Below are 26,046 nucleotides of genomic sequence, written 5' to 3'. Positions count from 1 at the left end.
GCGGCAGCGATCTCGCCCGAATTTGTTGCACCCTAATTTTAGTACAAAAGTAAAGCAATTGTGCAATACGATATGTGCAATTAGAATCAAATGCGTGAATGGGCGGGAGTGAAACGATGGTTATGATATGACTATTAACATATGAAAACGATTAATATCTGAGTATCGCTTTTTTTGTTTTGAATTCAAATTCATTACATTCTCCATCCCTCAATGAAAAGGCAACTTTTATACACCTCTTACTTGGAAGGAAGAATGGTATCTATTTCAGCAACAACCACTGCACAGGATGTAGAGCATTACCGCTGAAATACTAATACTTACATAAGGAGAAAATCCCCAAGATTCAGTCTAAAACAAAGATGCGTCATAGTTATCAGATGATATAATCCATGTAGTGTGAAATCTCAACTTGAAAAAGTAAATACTTGAGTTGCCGTCGACTATCATATCAGCTGATGCTTACGTCAGCTGATGTTGTTGACCAGTCGCGCAGCAACGAACGCCTAAAAGCGTAAAGTGAGGGAAGTATAAGGAGAGGTGAACGAGAGTATTGGCGAGCAACGGCTGAAGTTAAGGTGATTCCTGTGGATAAGAAATCCTGAATTAGCGTCAATTTCTTAAGGATGGAAAAATTTATGAGGTAAGTGTTCATCTAATTCTAATATAACCGTTTCTAAAATGTGATGCATAGGTAACGAATGAATTCATTTCCAGGAGACAATTAGTTAACAACGAGGAAAATTGCAGCACGAAAATAGATCATTATCAAATATGTGTACATGTTATAGAGTGTAAACATTTAGCATGGCCCACGATGAATTCATACGTAGCTATCGAAGTGGGCAATCACAAAAAGCATACGAAGAGAAAGGAGGATACTAATTCCCCATATTTTGACGAAGTACGGACTGATTTAAACACATTTAAATTTATTTTAAAACCTGAGATATATTTCTATTCTAAATAAATGTCTTACTTTTTCAGTATTTCGTTTTCGAATTCCATTCTACAGAAGAATCACTAATGGATGTACTTATATCATTGACAGGAAGTATAAAATTTGTAATTATAAAGAAATTTACCTCTAAATGCCATGCAAAGACTTTGAATTATTGCATCATCCACAGGTTCATTCATCATCTTCCTTATTTTGTGCAAAAAGAGCATTGGGCTCAATTACAATGGATGTTGCCACAGTTTATGCTCAACAAGGTGAGGAATCTAAAAGAAAGAGCTCAAAAAATCTCTCGTGCGTAGCTAATGGTAATAATGTCTCTCTTATTTAATCATTTTGGACACTTAACCCAACGGAAAGGATTTATCAACCCTGATTCCTTTTTTATCGCCGTATTCTATCCACAACATTTGGTCGTTTAAGATATCGATTAGTTGGCATGGAATCAAAGCACTAATTTCATTTACAGATCATCAATTTTTTCAAGAGTGGGCAGTATTACTGAGCCATGAGGATGTGTTTTCTATCAACAAAGGATATATAAAATGCACTGTAGCTATTTTAGGGCAATGGGACATCTTGAAAACTCCTTCAGTAGAAGGCGACGCGATAGAAGAAAGTAAAACGTAAGTAATATTTTAGGAAAATCTCAAAAGGTTCATTTCACATTTAAGTTTTGCTATTCAAACTTGATCATAAAACATTTAATTGCAAGAGGATGGGAATCTCCCTCTTCGAAGCTCGTCCTCTTTTTTCCTTAAAGAACCGTATTAGTGTCGTTACTGATTTAAAAAAAATAACTACGCTCAGTCTTACCTAAGGGTTGACGAGTTTATTTTCCATAAAAAATGAAAATAAGTATTTTGGAATCACTTCATTCTTCCACTCATTTAGAGGAAAATTCAGTTATTTATTGAGGCCACTACATGGCCGTTATCATTCACAGGATATTGCGAGAATAATAGAACATGTTCTTATTTTCACTGAATGATCATGCGCGTGACGGTTCATTCGCGAATTATTTCATTTGCATGATCGTTCACCGTGTGTAGCGGCCTTTACGCGAATTACCTCATTCGCATGGCCTAATATGAAGCGATATAGCGGGGCCTAATATGTTTACTTCCAATGGATAGTTAATGTTGAATTATCTTGCCTATGCAGGGTGATTAAATATTAACTTATTTAAACAGTTAATTTGAATTATAAGCGGCATTATATCCCGAGATTCCTTTAAATTAATAGCCCCTTTCCCTTTCATCACTAGAATTCACCCCTTTTTCGATAATTCTCGAAAATAAAGGTCTTAAATTGAAAATGAGTCGTTCTCAAGGACATTTCCGCGAAAAAAATCCTCAGTATGAGGTACATTCAAGTTCTAAGGACTCCGATTTTTTCTCCATACCGGAAACAAATAGAAATATACGTTAAATGAGCTCGCACTCTTTATCAATATATGACAGAGATGGCTGGACTATTGGACAGATAGAACTCCTTCGGCAGCGTCTATAATGACAACTGTTTTAGATATGTACTTGAAATTACAACTTTTTCCATACACGAACAGCGTGCAATCATTGGTTTTCTGCGTTTGCGTGGTGTGGCACCAATTGAAATTCATCGACATTTGAAGGAGACGTCTGGTGATGGAGATAGTCAAAAGTGCGTTCGTGGGTGCCACGGTTTAATGAAGGCAGAATAATGTGTGACAACAAAACATAAAAATCTGGACACCCACAAACGGATCTGACGTCAGGCTCGACCGAGTGGAGAGAGTTCTTTTGGGGGATCGCCGAATGACTGTGGAATAGATTGCCCTCAGCGTTGGTATTTCCTTGGGTTCTGTGCACACAATCCTGCATGACGACCTGAAAATGCACTGCAACGAAATCGGCCGGAAAAGGCTGCGCACAAGCTGTTTCATCAAGACAACGCAGCCGCATATCGAGCTAAGGTTACGCAAGAGTTTCTTCGTGAAAACAACTTTGAAGTGATTTCGCATGCTCCCTACTCACCTGACTTGGGTCCTAGTAACTTACGGCTGTTTCAAAGAGTGAAAAACACTGTCCGCGGCCGCAAATTCACCAGGTTTATGCCTCTGCGATTTTCCAGTGGTCAAAACAGACTCTTAAGGCCGTTTTACACGGTACACGGAATTGCGCAGGTTAGAGCTGCATTAATTTCTAAAATGGCGTGGAATTGCGCGAATGCATGAACGAAATTAGAAAATTTTGCCGTCCCGCATCCACGCATTCTCGCATGTGTTCTAGCAATTCACCGCTTTACACGACGCAATTTTGAATGCGCCTTCACACGTACGTCAGACTGCGCAATTCCGTGTACCGTGTAAAACGGCCTTTAAAGACGCCTTCGCTGCGGCCAAGGAATCATGGCGTCGACATTGTGAAAAATATGTATGTCTGCAGGGGGATTACGTCGAGAGGTAACACCAATTTCATTTTTTCAGTTAAGTATTCAGGAAATAAATCGGAAGACTTAAAACCTGAATTCAGCTCGTGTGGCGTGCTAAGTCAGGATGATCTATTGTGCCAACTGACTCGGTGCGAACAATCATTTGCTGAAGATCCCATGGCAAGCAAATTCCGAAGGTTTGCCTCGATTCCCTTAACCTCTTCAGTGGTACGCCCGGAAAAGTTCCGGGCCTTGCCCCACTGCCCAAAACGTTCTACCCCGGAAGATTTCCGTGGTAAACTTAGAATCTAGTTCGTTCACTCCCGAAACCTTTCCGGGGCAATGGTACTATTATGCTAGTAGTTTATATGTTGCCCATTAGATGTCTCACTCTTATTAGGAAGCTTATACCACCTAGCGGTGTTTTTGGGTATTGTTTAGTGATATGTATAGTATGGTGTGCACTGTGCAGTGTAACCCTGAACGATGGCAAAAAGCAAAGAAAAGAAACTTCGCCTTGATGAAATTTGTTCTTTCTTAGAAAGAGAAGATGACTCAGAAAGTGAATATAGCCCATCTGAAAGTGAATCTGACCTAGAGTGTAGTAGCAGCGATGATTACGAGTCATATGAGGAACTATCTGACGCGGAGAGTCCAGACATTTTGCCGCAAAATGTTTCCCCAGGTACACAAGAACGTAATTTCCAGTGGACTCAATATGACATTGACCAAGCAGAAGATGGGTATGGGAAACCAATATTTGCTGGTGTTGCAGGTGTGTGTGTTCCACTTAGTTCAGATGTTTCTCCTCTGCAATGCTTCGAACTTTTCTTCACTGATGAGTTCGTGCACCATGTTGTAGTCGAGACAAATAGATATGCCAATAAGTGCCGCGAGGATGCTCTAAATTCAGGCGTTGGTTCCAATGCGAGGATAAGGTTGTGGAATGATACATGTGAGAATGAAATTAGACTTTTTATTGCATTGATTTTGGCAATGGGTATTATTAGCAAGCCCGAATTGAAGCTATATTGGACCAGAGACTACATACTTCAGACTCCTATTTTTTACGAAACATTTTCTCTGAAAAGGTTTCAGTTGATTCTGCGTTACCTGCACTTTGTCAATGATGAAGATACGGGCAACACTGATCGCCTCAGGAAAATTAGGCCACTGCTGGAAATGCTTCAATTATCTTTCAGAAAAACCTATTTGCCGGAACAAAATATTTCGGTAGATGAAAGCCTTATGCTATTCAAAGGAAGGTCACTGATGAAACAATATATTCCTCTAAAGAGATCAAGGTTTGGTATAAAAATATTTTTCATTTGTGAATCTCAATCAGGATATGCCTGGGACTTTTTCATTTACACTGGTCAAGGGGAGGAAAGGCGGGGTGATGAAAGTGCTTCGCGGAAACTAATAAGCCATGCTTCTGTTACTAAACTTGTGATGTGTCCCCAACTTACTGCGAAAGGATATGTTATATTCATGGACCGGTGGTTCTCAAGTCCAAATCTATTCCAAGAGCTGCAATCTCATGGTTTCGGAGCCTGTGGAACAGTTGACTTGCGAAGAAAGGAAATGCCGAAAGAACTGCAGACAGCAAAATTGAAGAAAGGTGACGTACTATGTTACACATCAGGAGTTTATTCTGCAATAAAATGGCGTGACAAAAAAGATGTGACAATGTTATCCACGTATCACAGGGGAAAAATATGTGAGACAGGAAAAGTAGACAGGAAAACCAAAGAAGCAGTGAAGAAACCAGACGCCGTGATAGAGTATAATGCTAATATGGGAGGAGTGGATCGATTGGACCAAAAAATAAAACCGTACGAGTGCCTCAGAAAAAGTCTCCGATGGTACAGGAAGCTATTCTTTCATTTGATGGACATAAGCATTGTAAATGCTCATATTGTGCATGGAAAAAGTGGCAGAGAAAAATGCACTCTCCTACAGTTTAGGCATAAAGTCATTCATGGACTTCTAGAGAAGTATGCCATGGAAAGAAAAGTGGCCAAAGGAAGAAGACCCTCGAAAACTGACCCACCTGTTCGTCTTACTGAAAGACATTTCCCCACGCATATACCAGCCACAGAAAAGAAGAAGTTTCCCAGTAGAGTATGCCGAGTTTGTCCCGGAAGGAAAGAAACTAGGTGGGAATGCAAACAGTGCGGGAATATTCCATTGCATCCCGAACACTGCTTTGAAATGTATCACACAAAAAGAAAGTATTAGATTTTGTTTGAAATAGCAATAACATTATTTGTTTAAATTGGGTATGCTTATATTTATTTACATCATGGGGCACAGTATGATCATACTTTAAATACCTGTAATGTGCTTAATACTATATTAAATATATTTTTGTAAGACGTATTTACTTTTTCAATCCATTTTTAAGCTAAACATTATAAAAACCCGCCCTGGGGGTACAACTTGGGGAAAATTTAAACACCACTGAAGGGGTTAATACCTGAATTTTCGTAGCCAGTTTCTCCAACGTGGCACAATTAAAAATAAACTCAATGGATTCAGGGTAAAGTTGGTGGAATTGTATTCATACCTAAATTGAAATAAAAATAATTGGTGTTCTCCGTACAAGGGAATTTAATCTACCAACTCGAGTGTCACCCACTTTGTAGGCATTTTCAAGGTCCCCGAGAAGAAACTCATGAACCGCTTGCCTAGTACGATTCCTATATCAGGCAGCAGTGATAAAAATCAGGAATCATTACAGAATTCAAAACATTCCAAAGCAGCGACCCCATTCCTGGTTCATCAGACCCCATCCCTCGATGACTATCTCGAGATGACGGCATCATGGGAAATATTGGTGGCCTTAAGATTAGCAGCGGTAACAAGGAGTTGGTCGAGGTCTATGTAACTTTTACTTTCTCAGGGAAAAGTGGACTTTTCCTAGACGCCCTCCGTTATAAAACTTGAATAGATTGGATGCGACAGGACAGCAGCACCCCACCTTTACGGGGTTCAGTTAACCCTGGTACCTTACAATTGACCCTGTCGAAACATTACCCAGTGATTTTGCCCTTCTCCTCTGCATTAACTTACAATCGCCGATGCTGCTTTCACCCGTCATCCCTATCATTTCAGGAGTTGATCCAATTATAGGTGTAACATACACCTTTAGACATTCACATACACCAGTTAATACATATTCAGACGTGGTACCTCCCCTCGTTGTATGCTTCTAGAAATACCGCTGATCCATTTCCTAATCTCACGCTAATGGCACGGGAGATGAATGTTGAGAACTAGGTTCGTCCGCCTTTGCTGTAGGGAAACAGCTTTGAGGGATTTCATGCTTGCCTGTCATCATAACCCAAGTTCCTTATGTAAATCTTGTATGGAGTTGCGCTGATAAATACGTGAGAAGCCGCAAATCGAACATATCGTGACTACTGCATACTAAGGAATGATGATCGCCGTATGCCTCACAACCAAGTAAAAATCGGTCGGCATTATTAGAAAAGAACTCGACACATATTATAGTAGGAAATGAGAAAAATTCGAATGCTACAATGCAACCCGAAATGTGTAAACTGTCCCAAAAGTCCGGTGATTGGTCATCTCGATTACGGTTAAATCAGGATAACACGATGAAAAAAATCATAGTCGCATGTATTTTTAAAAAATGCTTTCTTAAGTATTATGGATGTTTATTTATTTCTTCTTCCGGGTGCTTAGAAATATCACCCAATGGTATGAAGTTTAGCAGCCAGTTATGAGACGGCGCAGCAAAGAGATCAAGCAGGACATTGGAACCAAACATTCTGAATTCGATAACACTGGTCAAAAAACCTTTACGGTGCTATTTTTCCATTCGTGAAATATCCTGGTGGATACGCTTACTGTATTCATCACTAACAGCGCCGAGTTTTGGTGGAAAAAGGTCAAGGTGTTAGTCGAGAAAGTGAATTTATAAATTCATATTCGCGATAATTTTAAGCCATGATATTTCCTAAAAAATGTTCAAAACATTTTTGAACATGTTCCACACTCTTTTTTCCGTTAAACTCAACTGCTGTTGAAATTCCGAACCCTTCAGCACTTCCCTTATCTGTAGCCAAAAACAAAGTCCTTATGTGATCATAACCTCACTGATTTTAGGGAATTTTTGTTTAAAATAAGTAGAACCAGAACCATTTTTCGCAAAAGAATATTTTTCGGATCAATCATCGGCTGAAAAAGGACATTTTTCGATCAAGGAACAAGTGCTTTACATCACGACCAATTTTTTTTCAAGTAATTATTTTTCCTGTCTCTGCTACCCCACTCGTGGACGAAGCAACAATATTTCGTGGAGCCAAGCTGTAAGCCTACTATAATTGCAATTACTTTTAAGACGCCACAAATTTTCCACTTATATTTTTTTAGTGATTTTTTCGAAAAGTAACTGCATATTGTCGTAAAATTCTTTCATATCAGTTCCATGAGCTAACAGTACTGAGGGTAGCTCACTGCCATTATGTAAGAGAACAGCCATTAAAAAACCTTGAAGGAATCAATGGACACGCGAAAATAATCTGAATTGAATATCCATAACATCATCGCAAAAATTAAAGTTGTTTTCTTGAGGAAAAATTCATTTAAATTCGTCATGGCGAGATCGATACATAGAAAAAGGGTGGTTTCCTATTTTTTTAATTGCCTAAATCGAAAGATTATTACTTCTGGAGTACGCATTTCACGCTTTTAGATTTTCAAAATGACGATATCTATTTTTCGCGATTAAATGAAAAGTGAAAATTTTCAAGCGCGCGAAAACACAACGACAGTATAGATAAGTATAGATAGTACAGATAAGTATGAATGCTGGGAAAAGCCCGTTTGACGTCATTCTGGTTCCAGCTGCCGCCGTATGAGGCCACCTTGATGCGAGGCTATGAGCGCCAATACGATGCAGGCCGCTAGCAGAGTACCCTGCTAGCAGACAGCGCTTGGCGTAAGTAAGGATTATTAATACCTTATGAACGGAAGGAAACTTTACGACCATAGGCAATTTTAATAGATGATTATTAAGAAATGTTTCCCTGAGCTCTGTGCCTTATGCATACATTGGTAATCTCAGGCAATGTAAAAATCCTATCTACTCATATAGAATCAATCTAGGTCTCTCAGACGTCACGCGGAGTGACATCGCATGGGCGCCAATCTGGCCTTTTTCAAATGAGGTTAAAATTGACCATTAAAATTCGTCTAAACTGGGATTTCTAAAACCAAATAATTTCAATATTATGAATACACTAATGTTGGGTAACGAATCGCAATCAGTGCCTTTCGTTTTCTTTGATGAAGGAGACTACCCTATTTTCGTATTTGGATCCCGCAATTTCCAACCGTTTAATCTTGATCCTAAGAACTCTCTGCTTTTTGGACAAATTTAAATCGCGCACTAGGTCATTTAAATACTCTTGCGTTATAAAATGAGGTCCATGAGATGCTATCGGTCCATATTTTTATTGTTCTTGTTCTCTGCCTTTAAAAAGTATGTGAAAAGAAGCAAATGAAAAGGCTTAAATGCACATGCAAGGATATCTTATGTTTTTTTTAATACCCACTACCTGGTCGAGGTTCAAACGGATGGTAATTACCTCTTTTAAAATCCAATTTGGGCATATTTTTCTTGTTCTTCTTCCAGGAATATTCTCAACGAAAGTCAAGTAGCAAGATACGTTTGCCGCGTTTATAAAGCGCAGGGTAATTTAGAATTGCATGATCCTAGTAAGTTAACATGCTCATGCTGTGGTCAGAAGAGTACAACGAAACATAAAGAACTGAATTCAAAAGTATATGTGGAACTGAAGTTCGGTAATCTCACTGTTAAGTATAATTATTTAAAACAATCCTAAAATTTTATTTCAGACTAAATTTATACATGCATTATGGAATGTATTGGAAGGTTTAAATGATAAGTAGTTGAATTTTTGCTAAGTTTAGAATGGTAAGCTTTTCGTAGGATAAGCCATCAAATTTTAGCCCTTAGCAATGTACCGGTTGAAATTTGGAATTTCCGATTTTATGATATAAGGCACAATCATCACCAAGCAGGTTTGAAAGTACATCTTAGTAGCAAGTCATAGCACCAGACGCAAAATGGGCAGAAGTAAAAATACCTTTTGAATATGATTCCTTGAGAGCCATAGCGAAAGTATCTAAAGCTGTTGGTCTGGTCAAGATATTGAAATGCATACTATGATTTTGGCATAACACGATTATGATATAGATATCATTCCTAAAAATTAGGTCAGTGATCCCATTCTCTCATAATCATGAACGCTTGATATCCCAGTAAATGCCGGGAAATGCAATTGTAATGATGCATGCAATTCTTACTGAAAATAGTAAGCATTCACTCTTATTTTATATTCCTTTTCATATCCGGTTTTCTCAAAGAGAGAAGTTTTAATTGTGCACTCTAAATATAGAAAAATTTAAGGTTCCATTTGGCCTAAACAATAACACTTCAAAAGCAAAACGTTGAAAACTGAAATTTTCAGCGAAATTTATCAGGAATACTCCAAATAGATAAATGAACGTTATAGCAAGTTAGCAAAACCTTGATCACACATGGATGCCTTGAAAAAAATATTAAAATAGTACTAGATTTATTGAAGCTACAATAAATTCTCTTTTTGAATCATTTCCAATATTTCCCTGTCAAAATTATCTAACCAAAGGCTAAGGTGAAATTCCGCCGACTCTTTACCGAAATTGAATAGGCGTCTCATTAAAAATAATTATGGTGCTGGTATTGAGGAGGGTCATTTCGTTTCGTTACAGATTTCATTACCTTATACATCAAACTCATTAATGTGTCCCTTGATTTTACAGGGGTCTACCAGCTTAAAACATGACGTTCGGGGATTAGTTGAATGGAATGAGCAAGTCGCTTTCGTGGGCAGGTTCCCACCCCTTTTCCAGAAAATTGTAATTCGGCTAAAAGACGAGCATTCCACTAAAAGCTGTCATTATATCGCAGAGCATGCTCTGAAAATGAATGCAGTTTCAAGTGATAAGAAAGAAGGTAATTAATCAATAACATTGATAACAAGGCTGATAAGTATTTTACTGAATTTTAATACTTTAATACACAATATTTTTTGAGCAATAACGTTGAGCAAAGGAAATTAAATCATTTTAGGCTTCTCTCCGAGTTTTGGTCCAGCATACATTCATATGTACGCACAAGAAGGTAACGGATACAGAATGTACATCGTCAAATTACTTTTCTCACTGGAGACTGTTTTGCGCCCATCTTCCCAGCGTATTGAAGTCACGAAGAAAAGTCTCATCGAAATTGGTCCTGTAATGCAGCCAGAGAAGGTACCGTGAACATTTATGTGTTTGCTTAAAGCAAAGGTAATTTAGGCATCAGAATATTTATCAGCGGTATAGTTGAAAAACTCGATATGTATACTCGAACCTAACTTAAGGGAGAGCGGGGTAATACCGTACGGCGCGCCGCGGCGGGACTATACCGTGCATTATGATTTTAGATCCGCTGGAGTATGTAGTGAGCGCTGGGAAGTACTGCTGCATAGCGGAAGGAAAGCGAAACCGATGAAGACAATCTGGGAGCTTCTGCCTTTGCGCGCGTGAATGTGACGAAAGTTTTTCTGTTTTGTCAACTATTCTTATCAAATTTAGAGACTAACTCGAATTGAGGTAAGGGAAACGTTATTAGTGACTGTATTCAAATTAGTGGTTTTGAATAGCCCATATCATGGGCTATTTTTTAGTACCAAACACAAGTACTATATTGTTCTTATTTTAGGTTAGGGTTGAAAATAATGCGTCATGTCGTTTTGGGGCACTTCCGTACACCTTTCATGGGGCAATTCCGCGCAAGGCGCAAGGTGTACGGTATTGCCCCGTGTTGAACGATAATGCCCCATATTGTATTACAACTTTTCTGAGCAACTTTGACACTAAAATGCTTATGTGAATTATGAAGGACCTTTGAATGTGCGATTTGCCAATCCTCTCAAGTACAGGCGAACCTCCTAGTCGGAACACCTCAATAATCCGAACGACCTTCATCCGTCGTGTCGACAGTTTGTCTGAACTAATTGTGGATTTTCATATTTTAATGCTATAAATAAAACATTTAATCATAACTAGAAAAAAATTTCTTTAATTTAAGTTTTATGTTAGCTCACTTTCATTAAACCTAAGATAACGGGGTTGGTATGATATGTTAATTTTAATGTCAGCTAATATGCTATGTTTTACTTATTTCGACGATGGAATATAGTTGCGGTATTGCCCCAACTGGTGTGCGGTATTGCCCCGGCACTCGGGATAATACCGTGCAGTGTAAGGGTTTTGTAAAATAGGTTTAACACACAAAATAAGTTAAATTTTTCAAATAAGAAGCCAAGAATTGGTAGGAAATCGAATTTCCTTCAAATAATATGATTGCCTCTTTCGTTGAAGTTTTCAATTGAAATATATGAAATAAAAATGCTGAAGTTTACGCTATTACCCCCCTCTCCCCTACTCTTTTTCTACTTCCGCCTCTATTCTCGGAATCCACTTATCCGCAGAATACTTTCATATATAAACTACATTATGCATACTTAAATAGTAGCAATAACTTTGGCTCCTTTTTACGAATAACTTATCGCATATATTTTCCAGAAATAGGGGGTTTAGTATAGTAAAACTGCTTTTATCATTAAATATTACGATCCTGCCACGTGAACGGCGGTGAAATTCACATAAATTGCCATGAGGAAAAAATCTCCTGGACTAGGAATCGAATGATAGACCTTTGGCTTTACGAGACACTTCGTAAACCACTACATTATCCAGATTTCTAAATTCCCTAAAATTTCCGGGACATTACAACTACATTAAAATTACCATCGGAATTCAGGAAACTGGACAGCATAGTGGCCCGCGCAGCGGCCCGGGAAGCTAAAGGTCCAGCGTTCGATTCCCGGAGAATTTTTTCTCATGGCATTTTATGTGGTTTTATTGCTGTTATAAGATACGCATACGCACATTTCATCTCCCATTATATCGAATTTAGGCGCATGACGTCGCCGAAAAACACGCTTGTTGAAAGACGTGGTGCAATAGAACAAAAGTGTAATCAAACTTTCTTCACGTTCACTAGAATCAGATCCAATGTTTTTTTCTGATCATCATAACATATTATAAAATCTATAGTTCCTTCCGGTGATGCTTCATTCGATCCCCAATAAATTCAATATGTTATCATTTAAATTTCAAAACTGAGGCAGTGAGGCATAGACATTTTCGAAGAAAAGGTACTTGAACCAAATAACCAAGTAATATTTTCTCCAATTTAACAGAGCCAAGAAGAAGACCTTGAAAATATGCTAGTGTTTTGCAACGCTTTCCATTTGGTGCATCTGAGTAAGAAATTGGATCCTTGCAAAATACAAATAGAGCTCAACTTCGGTGTACAGACTGCTTCCACTGCCGACGGTAATTAATGATGATATCCATATCCTTTGTAATTCTAACTTATCATTATGATTTCATTTTATTTTGAGTTTAGACCTTTTTTTTTTTTTTTTTTTTTTTTTTAAATTTTTTCCATATTTCATATTTTTATTTGTTTATAAACACATTACAATACATCAAAAATACATATCTCAAATATTAAAAAATATATAATACATTAAAAACATTCCCTTTACAAATTCTTAACACGCTTTTCACTATATAACCAACACATATTCTGACTTATTGGGCAAGAAAAGATAAAAGAGAAAAACCCTGATATTACAATATTTTAAGAATAAAAAAATATTTTTACAATTAGGAGACCTTCTGAGCCAAAACAGGCTCATCAGCAGGTTCTCCATAATTCATTTACAAGAAGTTAAAAACATCGAAAAACAATGAAAGAAACGATAAAAAACTTATGTCTTAAAATTAAAAATTAAAGTCCTCAAGTAGATAATTTAAAAGTTTACTTTTGACATCCGAATATGTGGTTAAACCATGCATTTCTTTAGGTAATTTGTTAAACAATTTAGGAACACTAACCACCATTTTGTTTTCACCGTATTGATTGAAGCATTTGGGGATTTTATATTGGTATAGATTCCTCTTTTCCATTTTATGAAAATTGTCTTTCAGTGTTTTGTATTTATTGGAAAAATAATTATCTATTACTAAAATATAGGTTAGAAGTTTTTCGAGTGGTAGTATTCTTAGTGTTTTATAGAAATTATTTGTATCGTGAGAGTCTGAGTTAGCTGACAAATTATTATCATTTTTTTTGTGGTATGCAATCGCTTTGATGATCCGGTTTTGTGTACTGTATAGTTTTAATTTATGTACCCTACAGGTTTTACCCCAAATAGTAACGCCATATCTTAATATTGATTCAGCAGTTGCGAAATACAACATCTTTTTAACTTTAATATGCAAAAAATCTCTAATATGATACATTTGATAACTAACCTTTCGTAATTTACTACATATCTTCTCACAGTGTTCCCTAAATTTGAATGTCTGATCTATTATGATACCGAGATACGTATATTGTATTACTTGTTATAATTTGTTGCATTTACACACAGACTTGGTTATTTCAGTATGCAGGCATTTATAATCATGTATTGTTATGTGAATCTGTTGAACGTTAGCTGCATTATTGGCTATGGACATAACTTTGGACTTCTTCATGTTGATGGAGAGGTCATGGTCATGTGACCATTTTGTTAAGTTATTTACATCATTTTGCATGTAGGCAATGGCAGTATTTAAATCTCTATGAGCAGATATCAATACAACATCATCAGCATAAAGTAAAATATTACAATTTAAAATACATTTAAATATACTATTAATATACACAGTAAAAAGGATTGGTCCTAAAATAGAACCTTGAGGTACACCATATTCTACATTTCCTTGGTTTCCAATACAGTTTTTAAATTTCACCCTGATACTCCTCTGCAGGAGATAGCTTCTAAACCATTTCAGGATATACCCTCTAATTCCAATATCCTGCAGTATATGCAGCAATGTGGGCAAATTGACAGAGTCAAAAGCTTTTTTATAATCCACATATGTGACTACTACTTTATTATTCTTATCAAGGTTGGTATTTATTATGTCGGCAAAATTTTCAAGTGCATCTTTAGCTCCTCTACCTTCCACAAATCCATATTGGTAGTCTGAGATTATTTTATGTTTTTTCAAGAAATTTGTTAGATACTGTGCCACGTATTTCTCCATAATCTTATTGATAGTTGGTAGCAGGGAGATAGGTCTGTAATTCGCAAAATCTTTGTAGGATCCACCTTTATAAATAGGTCTAACCAATGCAATTTTTAGCCCATCAGGCACTATACCTTGGGTAATGCTTCTTTTTACAAGAGTAGTTATAATAGGAAGAAGTATAGGGTTTGCCTTGATATCTCTGATTCTGATTCTATCTTGACCAGGTCCCTTATTTTTAAGCTCTTTTATAATTTTTTTAATGATATCTTCTGTGGGTTCCGGTAAATAAATACTACATAAGTTATGGAAATGAATGTCATCATAAAATTTCTGTCCACAAGTACATTTAGTCTCTTCACTTCTTATTAAAAATTGTTTCAAAAACTTATTACATATTTCTTGCTCATTAAAATCATTAGCTAAGTGGCTAAATATTGTATCATCATTACATCTGCTAATATTCCTATCTGTCATTCTATTAATTTCATTCCAAAGTGTCCTATTATCTTGTATATTTGATACCTTTGTATTCAAGTGATCAATTTTTGCTTTCCTAATATGTTTCACAGTTTTATTTCTTATGGTTTTATAATTTTCTTTGAGAAAATTATTTCTGGGGCTATTTTTCCATTTTTTAAAGGCCTTATCTCTTTCTAATATTAATTTGTAGATAGTTTCATTCATCCATTTATTTTCTTTCCTTCGCCCTATAGGCTTGAAGGTTACCTTTGATTTTTCATAAATGTCATTGAATATCAGACTAAGTTTTGCAAACATAATATTTGGGTTGTTCTCCTCCACTACAGTGCTCCATTTATAATCATTTATTTGTAGGTCCACCCTTCTATTGTCAATATATTCTATTTCCCTATGTCTATAATTTTTACAATCAGCTGACTGACCCAGACTTGTTTTTTTCTTTTGGTCTATGAAGGACACACCGATTAAGTAGTGATCTGAAAGTCGATGTCTTATCATAAAACTGTTAACTAAGTTAGAATGTCCATTAAAATGTATATGATCTATACATGATTGAACCAGATGACCGTCTTTGATCTCTTCCCTTGTATATGCATTAATTAATGACAGGTACCCATGTGACAAAAGAAGTTCTTTATATTTTACAGTATTTGCACAGTGCTTATTTTTAAGGTTTATGTTTATGTCACCTATGATGATGGACTTCTTGTTTTTGGACATATTGACAATGTTTTCTAGCTCCTGTAGGAAATGCAAAACATTTTGATCAGGAGGCCTATATATAGCCATTATTTTTATAGTTTTACCTTTTATATTTAGGGTTCCTATAATTGATTCCGAATTTATCATCTTAAAGTTTTCATCAGTGAACTTAAAATCTTGTTTTATGTACAGTAGAATACCTCCACCTCTTCTACCTTCCCTTAGTGAGGAGTAGACATTAAAACCATTTATTTTGTATAAGAAAGTTTCATCAGTTGTGATGTTCACTTCTGTTAAAATGACCCCAGCAACTTCTTTTTTTATACATAGCTTTTCAAGTAAAACAAGGAAAGAATCCCAATTTTTTTTTGATTTTGAAATTTTGAAATTTGAAGGTATAACAAATAATTTTGATTTTTTCCCTGGGCATTTATCATCTTGGACAAAAATACAACTAATTATGATTAATACCCAACGATATGCCTGGTGACAAAAAGTATTGATAGCATATATTTAGTAGAATGGGGGATAGAAGAGGAGTAATCAATGAATACCATGCCTATCCTGCAAGACTTAGCGCTTCAATTTGAAATGAACGTCTTAAGGATATGAGTAAATGATATATAGTAATGAAGGGGGGAAGTCCGCGGTGATGAGTGTACTCTTACGGACGTATGCTATCTCATGTATGTTATATGACGTCCTATTCAATGGATAGAGAACCGTGCTGAGCATAACTCATCAAATTTTCTGATTAGGGGTCAATTTGCCTTTAGACATTTCTCTATCGCCGAGAAGTCAACCCCAGCTCCCAGCGGGACGAGACTTGAGCCTGCTCGCTAATCTTATTATCCTCCAAACCTGAGACCGTGCACGAAACGTGCGTTGCGGTAATCCTATGATAACATTAATTAAATCGTCGATTACTTTCGTGGACTTAAGGATATTAAAACCAAAATAATAATTGACTGCGGTACAACCATAAGCATCGATACCCCGGCGGTAAAAACCTACTAAGGTGGAATAGGGTGGTTTCCGATTATTTTTTTATTGCCTAAATCGAAAGATTATTACTCCTGCAGTACGTATTTCACGATTTTAGATTTTTAAATGACGATATCTATTTTTCGCGATTAAACGAAAAGTGAAAATTTTCAAGCGCGCGAAAACGCGACGCGTAAGTATGAATGCCGGGAAATCTATTCGTGTGCCGTACTTCTGGTTCCCGCTGCCGCCCTGTGAGGTGACCTTGAGGCGAGTTGAGCACTGATACGACGCAGGCTGCTAGCGGGTAGCTGAGTACCCTGCTGGCTGGTAGCGCTTGGCTTAAATAAGGATTATTAATACCTTATCAAATGAAGAAAACTTTCCGACCTTAGCCAGTTTTAATAAGTGATTATTAAGACATGTTTCCCTGAGCTCTGTGCCTCATGCATGCATTGGTAACCTCAGACGATGTATAACTCCTATCTTCTCGTATAGAAACTAGGTCCCTGTGACGTCACGGGGAGTGGCATCGCATGGGCGCCAATCTGGCCCTTTTCAAATGAGGATAAAAATGGGCCATAGCCATTCGTCTAAACCGGTATTTCTAAAACGAAATAATTTGTATATTATGAATACAGTAATGGTGGGTAACGAATCGCAATCAATGCCTTTCGTTTTCTTTGATGAAGGAAACTACCCTATTAATACTCGCAGCCTCCTGTCCAGCAGGCGAGAACTTAACCCCACTTCACCCGCGACCCACAAAATAGAAAAATATCTGGGCAGTCTTTGAAGGAGGCAGTTTCCTCCTATCCAACATATTTGGAACCTCGAAATTTTCCCCTCGAAGAATATTTACCTGGGGAGTAGGTTTCGAAGAGAGCTTGTAAGGAGTCTTCCAAATTTAGTTTGGTCACCAGTCAAAGTGTTCTCTACCAGGCCATCGACAGATAAGCAGGCATAAGCTTTTCGTTAAACTGAATATCATTCTTCTCAATGAAGCAAGCAAATTTTGGTGTTTGAACTTGGAACACAGAAAGATGCATGACTTGTCATACCAGAAAATTTTCCGTCATTTAATTTCTCATTGAGTTTATTCTATATCCAATCTTACCAACAATTTCTGAATGAGAAAAAATGAACTGATAACATGAATTTCCATTGACCAGAACGTTATTTTAAGTTTATTAAAATATTTTGATTAAAAATAGTCAAAATCTTTAGAGAATAAGTTCTAGTCTCTAATCCATCTCCTATGACATATTGTGCTCTGCTGCCAGATACCACTGCCAAAATGAAGAAAAAAATATGCAAGGAAAAGGCAAGACACTCTGATTTATGCTCCCGCATTAATGGGCCAACTAAACCTTGCCTCTGGGTCAATTCCTCACAGTCCAAGAATATTATGTATCGAGTCCATCAACACAACATCATGGCAAGGATAGCTCATTTCGTGGTATTTGCGATTTGTTATCTAATATAAAACTAATATAGCTGAGGTAAGCAAACTCTGAGAACCATTCATAACTAAACATTTATTTGTTAACTAACAGGAAGAAAAAATATTACTTATATCCGATGAGCTTGAGAGAAAAGATAACATGGAAGCCAGAAAATTACTAGAGGAGCTACTCCACCAACTAATACAGAAATGTAAAAGGGGTTTCACTTTATTGGGAGCGAAACCGTCAATAGATGGAACTAGAACCACCTTAGATTGGGAAAGACTACGCATTCTAAGAAGAGAAATGGTGATTAAAACTCAATTTTGCACTTAACTGCAGAGTATCCAAAAAACTTTACGAAATATGTTTCTTTAGTACCTTCATTAGTGTCATGTGAGCGATTTACTGTGCAGTTAACTCTAAACACTATTTTAACTAAGGAAATCACAATCAGCCATATCATATCAACTAAAATTCTATCTACGATTAGAAATGCATCATTTTTATTTGTATTTATTTATATTTTGTACATTATGACCTCAACCACTATTTAAATTTAACCTATAGCTTATATGTTATCTTATTAAAATTTTGTTTTAGGAATTTATTACTTGTGCTGCAACGGAACTGAAAACGAAACCAGATGAAAACTCTGTATCAGATGCCAAGCGGGCATTGGAAGTTTTTATACAAAAGATTTATCAACTGATGGAAGAGGTGAGCACAAAAACTCTTTGTAACTCCCTTAATATAAATATGTGGACAAACAGAGAGGATTACTAATTACTGAATCGCTCTTAAATCTTCAATAGTTTACCTGATTAATGATTGCATTTTAAGTCGTCTTTTCGATCGTAAGTTTTAAGAAGTCTTTCTGACCAACCAAATTTCCTTTTCTAGCCTCAAGCACCATACCCAGAAATATTACTTTCGCTGACATCCAATGAAAAAAGGCTATCCCAAGTTAGGATTAGGATCGAGGAAATTATGCATTCCCAAGAGCTTGAGACAAAGGGTGAATATTGTGGAGTGAAGAGGATCATATTTTTCAAGGTATCAAGATTTTTTTTTTTTTTCAAATTATGCGATAGAGCTACTTGCGTAAACTTCCACTCTTCACGTCCATCTAAATCTCTCTATTTTATAATTTTAAAAAATACGAAAACAAATTATTTGCGGGATAATAGTTATTCTAAGTCGCACAATTTATATGTGAAATTAATTGACAATTAAATTTGCACGCCAAAACGAGAAGTCGTATACTACTGCTGACGATGTATGGACGTAATTACTCTCCCAGAATTCACTCCGTCGCAAGCAGAAGCAGGGTTTCCAATTTAGCACATACCATTACAAAAAACGTCATTTCTATTGGCATTTCCTAATTTCGTATAGCTTTCAAAATGTAAGGTTAAAATAAATCTAACATTTGGGGTACTTTTGCGTCGACTTATTAGATACAACATTTAATCACAGCGCGCTGAAGGCCACATATTTCAAATTTAATTCTCTTAATTTAAAAAATACTATCTATCTTCCTTAATCGCATCCTTTACGCCTGTTCTATTCATAACCCTTCGCTGTTTACCCAATTGTCATCCCTTTGAATGGTAAATCTCAGTTTTCATATGGCGTTCTGTGGAAACCTACTATTTATCAATTCAGCGACGCCTGTTCTTTGGAAATCCTTCACACTTATTGTTAGACAATTTTCCCCTTCTCCTCTTCTTTCTTCCAACATCTTCCTTTTCTTTCCTCATTGTTGCTTCAATTTTCTACTAGGATCACCGCTATTGCATGTCGAGTTGGCTCTCCTATTCTAAATTCAAACTTGTCGTCACGCTATTAATTAGAAGCCCTCGATTACAGCTGTGGATTAAAAGTCTTTAGCAATAACTTTTTCGTCCTATATTGAGCCATGATCCGATCCTATGATGCTAGTAGCCTATGATCCTAAATAGCATGTGGAAATTAAATTTCACTATTGCAATTCTTTTGCTTGGGTCACTCATTTGTACTGAATATGCATCAATTTCGAGTCGAAGAATTTTTTTAACACGATTAAATTTCCTTGCCCGATGATATTCATTCCGTCACTGAAAAACTAAGCGGTACAAGGCTGGAATAAATGATGGTTTCATTATTAGCTATCGCATTTGTTTCATCGTGTTTTTTGGTTCTTTTTGTCTGATGATTTTTAACTCTCATTCATATCTCTCATTAAATTAAAAATTTGTCTCAATGCTGAGAACGCCCAAAAATGCATATCCTATATGTTTCCATTGAAAATAACCTTACCTGGGCCGAAACTCTCTCATTTAGGATTTACTTAATTTAATTCGATAATTCCCCCATAAAAACAATTTTCCTCACGCATATCAATCAGGTGGAACTATAAACTTAGCATATTATCGACTTATTCGATGGTTAATTTTTACTCACTGAATAATTTCCCCCTCTTGGGAATGCCCTGGGAATCAGGAAATGCAACACAAAGGGGAATCTAGATCCACAAGTGATTATCCGATATTGATGGCGGCAGAATTCTTGTTATGGGCAGGATTATCTTGGGAGAGCTCGAAGATATATCTTGAAGGTCTTCCCGGTGGCTTTGATGACGACGAAGGAGGGAAAAACTCGGAAATTGAAAATTCCGCTAGCCCGGCTAAAGAGCTCCGTTATCATGAAAAGAAGGTAAATATAATTTAATTTTCTCCAGTGCCACAAAAATATTTATCTTTATGGCTTTGTTCATTTTTTTAATTTCGATCTTGGAAAATGCATACTTGCAGACGTATCAACTGAGAGCACATATATTCCAAGGACGGCTCGTTCCTGGTGCGGATACAACGGGACTTTGCGATCCGTATATCAAGTTACACATTTGCAACAACACTCTACAAACCCAGGCGAGTAAATTTCTCCGATATAAAAAACTATTATATTTTGCGCAAACTATCTAATCTATTATTCCTTCCAGGTGCTTCATCAAACATTAAATCCTGTTTGGGATCAAATGCTTCTATCAAAAATTATAACTATGTTCGGAACCCCGCAAGATTTGAATACTGTACCTCCGACCTTATTCATCGAAGCAATGGATAAAGATAGTTGTGTGAGTACATAATGATGTAAATTTCTCATATTACATTTGCTAGGGTGACCATTTATTCGAGAAAAACTGATCGCCTAAACTCAAATAATGTCTGGTTTACCGTAATATTCTGCTCCGTCATTACTGTGAAAATATTGAGTACAAATGCTTTGGGAAAACGGACCTATTTTCGGTATCAATGTGCTTAGGAACAAGCTGAAGTCCTTTTTACCAAAACAGAAATACAAGTGAGGCTGTCAAATTTTTCAGAGCAAAAAGCGGGCACCAGAATACTGAGAGGTACAGGACTGTCAGCAAGTACGCCCACACTAGCAGAAATTATTTCGCCTTGGAATCAACCGTTGCAAAAAAAATTTCTTTTTGCAAAAGATTCTATTTTTGGCATTCGAAGTATTATCCTTTGTTATTCGTTTATCGAATCATTATTGGTAGATAAAAATTATTGGTAATATAAATTTAAGTAAACACTAAAAGAAAATTTAAACTAATAGTAAACACCGATTACGATAAAAATGGCCCATTTTTTTTATTTCACTTCAAATTCTCATTTAGCACAAGTAAGAGGCACTTCTGGCATTCTGTTATCAAAAGATAAACCGTCTTCAGAACTTATCCTGCACATTCAGTTATTTTAAGTGATTTCATTTTTTCTTTCCTACATAAACATTTTATGCGACAAATGAACACCATACACATTAAAACAAATTAATGGCAAAAATCAACCTGAAAAAAATTTAGAGACGTGCATCCGCCTAGAAAAACGCGTTTTAAATTGAACTGACGCAGAAAATATACTTGGCCGAAAGGGCTCATGATAAATAAATTTTCAGCTTAAATATTACTGCCTTATCCCAGGGAGTCGAATATCTAAATGTCTTAGTCATCAAATCTATCGTTTTAACGACGCGGCTATGAAATAAAATGCCTATTTACTGTTGGAATCACAGTAACCCCATTTGACGATTGACGCTTATCATGCCCATGGTATTTACGTAACCGACCCATCTGATAATATGCGATGGCCACCTGATATTTAACATTTTAAAGATGAGATGGATTGCAAACAACTCCTCAAAATTCCTTTTTTTGGAATTTCATCCTCGGTTAGTGAAATTAACGTGATTTAATATTTTTCGGAGTTTTAATAAAAAAATATAAATTATTTTTAAACAGGGAAAAGAAGAATACATAGGAAGAGGTGTAGCTAAGCTGACAATGAAACTAGTCGGCGAGAGGATAAAGCTAAATGAAAAGAAATTGCGGCTGGAATGGGTAGAACTATTCAATGCTGGAGAACATGCCGGGGATGTGCTATCTGCATTTGAAATGATTGAGGTTGGTTGAAACTTACTTAAAATTCAATGATTTTCTAATATAAATATTGAGTGCATCTTTTCGCTCCCGATAGCTAAACATAGTCGAAATATTAAAAATAATGTTCCACAATTATATTTACCTATTCACGTATTCAAATATAATCTGAAGCCCAAATATCCGAGCATTAACTTAAATATAGCCTGTTTCATCATCAGCAGCTTTAACATTACGTCATCATGATCTCTGTTTTGGTGATTCGTCGTGGATAAGCTCTTCACATGTCCGTCGTCACGTAGGCACAGTCACCTTTTAGGCACAGGACATATGAGTTAGCAAATTCATTGGGGTATAAAGTTAGTAAGAACTAAATCAACTTGTCATTTTTTTTTAATTAATAACTTCAAAATCGATAAAAATAAAAATACATCGATTAATTTTAATAGTTCATTGCAAATTCTCTATAAACTTAATTTTGGTAATTTCAAAGCGGGCCTGCATTGAGGTGAAAAAATTAAAATATTTTGCATTGTAATTGTCTTGCAAAAGCTACTATCCACTATGGTGTACCTTTATTTCGACTGAAAATAACCCCTTTTAGAGATAAGCTGCCATTCTTTTCCTTCCAGTTAATGCACGAAAAAGAAGCCCTGCCTCTCACTAAGGAGAGCTCGAGAAAACATGATTTTCGCCACATTCCTCCTTATATCCGGCCACATCTGATTCTGTATAGGTAAGCTAAATGCGCCAAAGTTTATTGACATAGTCCAATTCAACTTCTTTATATATATCCAACTACGAATGTCACACGTAAGTCAACACTAGATTTTCAGCGTGAGTCTTAATTATATTTCGTCAAAAATTGTAAAATGCATATTACTAGCATGTATACGAGGTGTGTCCGAAAATTATCCGACCTGCGTTCATGTCTCCGTGTTGGTGCTATACTACGTCATCCGGGCCGTAGCATCCTTCGAAGTAGTCCCCATTTGATTGAGCCACACGATCCCAGCGGTTCTTCCACATCTGAAAGCAATCCTCGAACGCAGACTTTGGAATGGCCTTCAGCACGCGCGTCACATTACTCTGAATGGTCTCGATGTCGTCGAACCGCTTTCTTTGAGAGCCATTTTAATTTTTCTAAGAAGTCGTATGTAACAGTTTAAAGAAAAGGTTAGTGAAGAGTTTGATCTGGAGTGTAGTTCTCTAAGGTGCGGAAACGTGGACACTGAGGAAAGAAGACGACCACCACCATTGCTCCAAAATGTGCGACGAATGCGCTGGCGCGTTATCGTAGTGAAGATGTCAGTCACTGCTTGACCAGACATGCGGTCGATTTCTTCTCACGGCATCACGCAATCTTTTCATAATTTCAACTTAATATTTGCTGTTGATCGTTTGGTCTCTTGTAGCAAATTCGTAGTGCACAACACCCTCACAATGGAAAAAAATAATCGGCATTGTCTTGACATTGCTGCGACTTTGAAGTGCTTTTTTCCGTAGTGGCTTGTCTAAATGCTTCCACTGGGAAGATTGTAGTTTATTTTCAGAATCGTAGCCATACACCCATGATTCATCACAACTATTAAGCTTCTTAATGATATTTTCATCATCACTAATCACTTCCAAGTTGTCTTGAAGGATTACAGACCAAAGGCCTTTTTGCTCGGTAGTGAGCAATTTCGGAATGAGTATCGCACACACGCGATTCATTCCCAAAATCTTGTAAAAAATTTCTCAAACAGTAGTCATTGGTATTCCGAGATGATTTACTAGTTCACAAACAGTCAATCGACGATCACCTTCAATTGCAAGTCGCACACGCTCGAAATTTTCCGGTCTCGTTGTCAGCCAAACGTGGCCAAGGTCGGCCTGAACGCGGGTTATTGTTAACTGATGAGCAGCCATTTTTAAACCTCCTGTACCACTCCTTCATCTGTGTAGTGCCATACTTTCGACCCCAAAGGCCTTCTATATCATTTCAATCTTCTCCGCACAAATTTTGCGGAGATAGAAGCAAAACTTGATGCAAATTCGTTGATCTGTTCTTTTTGTCATTTTCAACGGTAAACACATGCGACAAAAGAAAAAACACATTGGACATAAACACACGCTGCGCGCGACCCTGGCGTCCGGAATTCAGGGAGTTCCTGGATACGCTCATATCTTGCAGAGGTAGCTCCAGCGCTCGGGGGCGAATACGAACTCAAGTCGGATACTTTTCGGACACAATTCGTATATACTATATTTCGTCATTAATTGCACAAAAAGTAATTGTCCAAATCGATAGCTGTTTCTTTTTTTTAGCTTGAAGGTACTTTTCTGGGGCCTTAGGCGCCACGGCATGGCTCACCTCAAATTAGAAGCCAATCCACTGGTTACAATTGAAGTGGGATGCAAGCTCATAAAATCGTGTTCGAAGGACCAAAGAGATGGAAACTTCACCTCTTCTCTGGCTGCAACGGATGTGGTAAGTGGCTATTGAAGAAATAAAAACATAAATAGGCAGAAAACTGAGTTGAGTTTGGTTGGCTTCATGGCAATAAATATCTTTCACTAATCCAAATCATAATTAGCGCCTGATGATGATGATTATTCTTTGAAACCCGGGTCGCGCTCTTATATATAAAAATGTGGTAAAAGTAATTGTGTACATACAGGAAAAATTGTTAATGAATATCTTTTTTTTACTCCTTTCATAACTCTTGCTTCATCCATAAATAAATAGCTCCACAATGTTTATTGAAGTTAATGGAGAAAAAGACATTGTAAATTTTCTAGTAGTGAATATTAGCTGAAGTGACAGATCAAAGTCTCGAACATTTTGAGAGCACAATATTATTGAAGTTCTAGTGTTTAACCGGCCTCACAGTTGAATTCCAATGAAGTAGCAAAAATTATACTTATAATATAATTTTGGCTATACAGCTGAGGGAAGGGGATATGGAGGGGAGGTAGTGTCCAAAGAGGGGGGAAAAGAGTGAGCAGAGGCAATTAAGGGATTATCGGTGGATGTTTAAGCCGGGAGGAAGAAATGCTTTGAATAGCCATATGTAACTTATGGACACTACCTCCCCTCCATTTCCCCTTCCCTCAGCTATCCTTTACCCTTTACCTAGTCTTTTACTTAACTCCGAGGAAGGTGGTAATACCACCGAAAATTAAGTTATTAAGTGAGTGTGAGTTTTTAATCTTTATCTTGTGTTCTGTGACACTGCCCATCCTAGGGTTTTTTACGTTATTTACCTCGCCGAGGAACATACAATCTTCGTCTTACTGCTGGCCGAGAATATACGTAGTATCACTGATCAAATATAATCTGTAATGGCTTATGTATTAATTGTTTATTTATTGCTCCACGTTTTTGAGCTCATTTTTCACATATATGTTAATTTGAT

General features: G+C 36.8%; 2 protein-coding genes across 2 annotated transcripts in view; both read left to right on the top strand.

The window, feature by feature from the left end:
- Window positions 1-552: 552 nt before the first annotated feature.
- LOC124165421 (otoferlin-like) lies at window positions 553-21,182 on the top strand. The gene is made up of 14 exons (XM_046542869.1): window positions 553-643; window positions 718-904; window positions 988-1,215; window positions 1,428-1,584; window positions 9,036-9,216; window positions 10,229-10,421; window positions 10,539-10,720; window positions 12,718-12,853; window positions 18,055-18,230; window positions 18,328-18,525; window positions 18,820-18,936; window positions 19,120-19,272; window positions 20,701-20,913; window positions 21,012-21,182. The coding sequence occupies exons 3-14, from the start codon at window positions 1,092-1,094 to the stop codon at window positions 21,180-21,182; spliced, it is 2,001 nt and encodes a 666-aa protein (XP_046398825.1). The 5' UTR covers window positions 553-643; window positions 718-904; window positions 988-1,091.
- A 19-nt stretch (window positions 21,183-21,201) lies between these two features.
- The window catches only part of LOC124170976 (otoferlin-like), a 34,664-nt gene continuing 29,819 nt past the window's right edge, over window positions 21,202-26,046 (top strand). Inside the window, exons 1-4 of the mRNA XM_046550075.1 lie at window positions 21,202-21,334; window positions 22,508-22,669; window positions 23,278-23,381; window positions 24,956-25,118. Of these exons, the coding sequence (XP_046406031.1) occupies window positions 21,236-21,334; window positions 22,508-22,669; window positions 23,278-23,381; window positions 24,956-25,118 (528 nt within the window). The 5' untranslated portion in view covers window positions 21,202-21,235. The remainder of the gene's footprint in view (window positions 21,335-22,507; window positions 22,670-23,277; window positions 23,382-24,955; window positions 25,119-26,046) is intronic.

This window comes from Ischnura elegans, chromosome 1 (assembly GCF_921293095.1).
Source record: "Ischnura elegans chromosome 1, ioIscEleg1.1, whole genome shotgun sequence".
Taxonomy (NCBI): domain Eukaryota; kingdom Metazoa; phylum Arthropoda; class Insecta; order Odonata; family Coenagrionidae; genus Ischnura; species Ischnura elegans.
This window is presented reverse-complemented; position numbering and strand designations above follow the sequence as displayed.

Excerpts from the sequence above, each read along its gene's own strand:
- LOC124165421 (XM_046542869.1), top strand. The coding sequence starts at position 1,092 with ATGCCATGCAAAGACTTTGAATTATTGCATCATCCACAGGTTCATTCA. Across the intron at positions 1,585-9,035 it reads GCGATAGAAGAAAGTAAAAC|GAATATTCTCAACGAAAGTC; the intron begins GTAAGTAATATT and ends TTCTTCTTCCAG. Across the intron at positions 10,422-10,538 it reads TTCAAGTGATAAGAAAGAAG|GCTTCTCTCCGAGTTTTGGT; the intron begins GTAATTAATCAA and ends AAATCATTTTAG.